This window comes from Cupressus sempervirens, chromosome 9 (assembly GCF_028749045.1).
Source record: "Cupressus sempervirens isolate cs-2001-9-10 chromosome 9, ASM2874904v1, whole genome shotgun sequence".
NCBI lineage: Eukaryota > Viridiplantae > Streptophyta > Pinopsida > Cupressales > Cupressaceae > Cupressus > Cupressus sempervirens.
This window is the reverse complement of record NC_143126.1, coordinates 227,463,045-227,467,420: the sequence shown is the minus strand read 5'-3', so window position 1 is coordinate 227,467,420 and position 4,376 is coordinate 227,463,045. Positions and strand designations below refer to the sequence as shown.

General features: G+C 41.9%; 1 protein-coding gene across 2 annotated transcripts; it reads left to right on the top strand.

Moving 5' to 3' along the window:
- The first annotated feature begins 403 nt into the window (after nucleotides 1–403).
- On the top strand, nucleotides 404–3,921 carry LOC149538329 (uncharacterized). 2 transcript variants are annotated; one of them, XM_089799693.1, is made up of 2 exons: nucleotides 404–3,197; nucleotides 3,315–3,921. In XM_089799693.1, exons 1-2 carry the CDS (start codon nucleotides 623–625, stop codon nucleotides 3,725–3,727), a joined length of 2,988 nt encoding a protein of 995 aa, XP_089655819.1. In that variant the 5' UTR covers nucleotides 404–622; the 3' UTR covers nucleotides 3,728–3,921. The 2 variants fall into 2 exon arrangements, with proteins under 2 accessions (XP_089655819.1, XP_089655820.1); XM_089799694.1 differs by having other exon boundaries at nucleotides 3,295–3,921.
- The last annotated feature ends 455 nt before the right edge of the window (nucleotides 3,922–4,376 follow it).

Genomic DNA, 4,376 nt, shown 5'->3' with positions numbered 1-4,376 from the left:
GCTTTGAGGGTATTCATTCTACCTAAATTCTTTTAAGATGCAATCTTGACTTCATCTCTTATTATGTAGGAGTCTTTGCACTCAACAATACTTAAATCTTTGGTGGGCTCATGTAGAACCATTCAATTTCATCAATAGAACAATAACCAATTGGTTAATATAACATTTTAAAATAAATTAAAAACCAAGATACTTATTATATATAAGTTAACTCTAGAGTTTTCTCGCCTAAATGGTTTCCAACTGACCTCCTTGTCCTTCAATAATTGACGCATCATACCAACAAAACGCAAGAATTTAAAAGAAAAGACTTTTTTGTGTAATCTCACAAGTGAAACCGATTCAGGACTTTTCTTTGAAAGTAAAAGTGATCGAACGCATTGCGGGTCAATCACGCCTCCCCGTCTTTCGTCACCACAAAACCTTGCTCTACGAAGTTTCCTTCAATTATTTTCTTAGACAAAACCTTGCCCAGTTCACACCACTCAAAAAGGTTACATAACTACAAGTTGATTGTAGGAAAAATATATTAATGAAAATCTAGAAGCGCTTTGCCATTGTAACTGCAAACCGAGCGATTTTCTTATCGTTATTTGAATGCTGAAACACTCTGCACCCAATCATGTTCCACACAACGCTTGCTTTGTTTTCATTCATTCTCAGCTATTTCCTTTTGCTTACCCACTGTGCTTCTCTGTCACATGACGGAGTACTTTTGCTTAATCTCAGAAACGGGGACTGGAGGGACAGCAGTAATGCTTTGAGCAACTGGAACGGGTCTCAGCAAACTCCGTGCGCTTGGAAAGGAATTACCTGTGATGAGTTCGACAGAGTTACCACTGTTGATCTCACTGCTCACTCCATTTCTGGTAACTTCACTTCTGCCATTTGCAGCCTTCCCAATCTCACAGGTTTGACTCTTCAGGGCAATGCTTTCACTATTCTTTCCCCAGACGCCCTCTTCAATTGCAACCGTTTGCAAAAGCTCGATTTGTCAAGCAACGGCTTCACTGGAAACCTGCCGACTCATATCTACGGATTGAGTGAGTTGAGAGTTCTGAATTTGTCGTACAATGCTTTTAGCGGGTCCATTCCACCAGCCTTCGGTCTCCTGCCAAAGATAGAAGCTCTCCTGTTGCACGGAAATAGTCTGACTGGGGCATTCCCTAATTTTGTAGGCAGTTTGGTGTCTCTGAGAAACTTCACGATTGGGGGTAATCCTCTGCATCCCGGTGTTATACCGAGAGAGCTTGGCAATTTAAAGCAGCTGCAAGAGTTAAGGCTAGATAACTGCAGCCTTGTTGGAGAAATCCCTTCTTCCTTGGGCAATTTAACTCGACTAGAGTTATTGGATCTGTCGCAGAATGATCTTTCTGGCGATATTCCGGCCAGTTTGATGTCTCTGTCAAATTTGATGGAACTCTCTCTTTTTAGAAACAACTTGTCTGGACGAATTCCGGAGAACATTGACCAGCTCACAAGGTTATCCATTTTGGATTTGGGGCACAATCAGCTCCAAGGCACAGTTCCCGACGCAGTTGGTAATCTCACATATCTGAGTCTTCTTCAATTGCAAAACAATTCGCTTACCGGAAACATCCCCTCTCAGATCGGCGAGCTCCGGCACTTGAGTAACTTGATGCTGTACAACAACAGTTTCAGTGGCTTGTTGCCCCAGAGTTTAGGCTCATATTCCAGTTTCGTGGTCTCTGATGTGTCGAATAGTGGGTTGGAAGGCCCTCTGCCGAAGAATCTGTGCAGGGGAGGAGTGTTGTATGGCTTCGTTGGCACATCAAACAAATTCAACGGTTCTTTGCCTTCGTTCTTTGCAGACTGCAAATCTCTAGAGTATCTGTACATCGACGACAACCAGCTGAGCGGCGAGATTCCTCCGGGACTATGGGGTGCTGACAAGCTCCAGGGATTGTTTCTAGAGAAAAATAAGTTCCGAGGCAAGATTTCACCCGCAATCGGCCAAGCAACGAGTCTGATTCGATTGATGATAAGCAACAACCGCTTCGACGGAGTAATTCCTCCGGAAGTTGGGCGGCTTAAAAAACTTCAAGTGTTTGAAGCTAGCAACAACCAGCTCTCAGGCCCCATTCCACCTGAGTTCGGGAGTTTGAGTTTGGTCAACATTCTCCTGCTGGATCACAATTTTCTCTCAGAAGAGATTCCTGAGGAAATAATGTCTCTGAAGAATCTCACTCAGCTCAACTTGGGTTACAATAGGCTTACGGGCAAAATCCCGGGATCGTTTAGCAAAATAAATACTCTTGATTTGTCAAACAATATGCTTTCTGGAAGGGTTCCTCTCGAGTTGGGAGGACCGAATCTGAACTTTTTCAGTGTATCCAACAATCGCTTGTCTGGAAGCATTCCTGATGGCTTAGACAATCCGGCTTACAAGGACAGCTTTGTGGGCAACCCGAAGCTATGCGGAGGGCGGAATCTAATGCTACCTTCGTGTTCATCTTCAAGTAAAATGTCACCTCAGAGGTTAGTGACCATTCTGGTACCATCTTTATTTATAGTTGCCGTCATTACCTTGGGCTGCATTTATCTGTCTCGCTCCTCGAAGCGGCGTTACGCAGACACGCAGTCGTGGAAGATGACGCCGTTACATTCAACAGAAGTGGACGAGGCATTCATCCTTCGCAACTTGAGAGAGAGTAACGTGATTGGCTCTGGAGGCGCTGGAAAAGTTTACAAGGTCATTCTACAAAACGGGGAAGCCGTAGCTGTTAAGAAGATCCGGAACACGATCAGAACGGGAAGAGAGAGTAAAATGGGGGAAGTGGAGGTGGACAAATTGGGTCTCATCAGGCATGCTAACATCTTGAAGCTTCTCTGTTGCATTTCAAGTGAAGACTCCGATTTCAAGCTATTAGTGTACGAGTTCATGCCCAACGGCAGCCTGTTCGACTATCTGCACGGAAATCTATCTGGACCGCAGGTAAATCTCCAATGGCCGATCCGTTATCAGATTGCTCTTGGTCTGGCTCGTGGTCTGAGTTACATGCATCATGATTGCTGCCCTCCAATATTGCACAGAGATGTGAAACCCAGCAATATTTTGCTTGATGAGCAATTTGGGGCTAAAATTTCAGATTTTGGGGTATCCAAAGAGCTAACCAAGCTGGGGTTTCAGTTCACGGTTTCTGGTTACGTAGGGTCCCACGGATACATCGCCCCAGGTATCAAAACTCACTCTTTCACATCCAGTTATCTTAGTTTTCTTCCGCAAATTAGATTAGCTTTTTCTTGAGCAAATTATCTTCTAATTTTTATTAGAGTTGGGAATTGTGATGCAGAATATGCAGAGAGGCTAAAGGTGAACGAGAAGAGTGATGTGTACAGTTTCGGAGTGGTGATGTTAGAGCTTGTTAGCGGAAAGAAAGCTACGGGTGAGGCGGAGTATGGAGAGGACGGGGACATCGTGGAATGGATACGCAACAGAATTCTGATGGGCGGACAAGAGGCAGTGTTTGACGATCGCATGGTGGGAAATAATTGCATAGAACAAATGATGCGTGTCTTGCATTTGGGTTTGGTTTGCACAAATAGAATGCCTAACCAGCGGCCTTCTATGAGAAAAGTCGTGCAGAGATTAGTAACGTGCGGTGGAGATCAGTGCAAAGAGATATTTGATCAGCATCACGAAAGTATTTTAATTAGCGAATCCGATAGCGAGGATGAAGCCGTTTGCATTCCAGAAGAGGACTAATTGTAACACGTACATTACTCCATAGGTTATACAGTCTTTGTACGATTGCTACCTCAAGACAGACGTCGGCTTGTTTTAACTTTATGAGGGAAAAGTAGAAGCTGATTGTTTCATAGGCATGCATTTAAAATTAAATGTTAGCAGCTTTTGCGCTTCCGTCGAAATAAGAACCCGTGACCATGTGATTTTCGTAACATTTCCTCGTAAATATTATAATATTTACGATGTGTTTTCTAATATGTCTTGTGAAATATTAATTGAATTTGTTAATTATTGATAAAAATATAATTATTTTATTTTTCAATTATATTTTTAATCTAATTATAAAAACTTTAATTTTCTCACAATGTAATTATGTTATATAAGACATCATAAATAATTGAATTTATTCTAATTTTTCAAGAAACTAATTATATTATATAACAAAACATAAAGTAATTGAAAATATTATTAAATGAAAAGAATTCATGACTTTTTCTGCGAAAGTGGTGAAAACGGTGATAAAACAACTTCCTTTCTCTGACGACAGTGATAGGTTTGTTCACTCCATGTTTTTAATACATTTAATATGATTGAAAACTCTTCCTCTTCCCTCTGTCATTTGGCATATTCCGTTCCCCCTATCTCTCTTATGGCTTCGTCTAGGGCA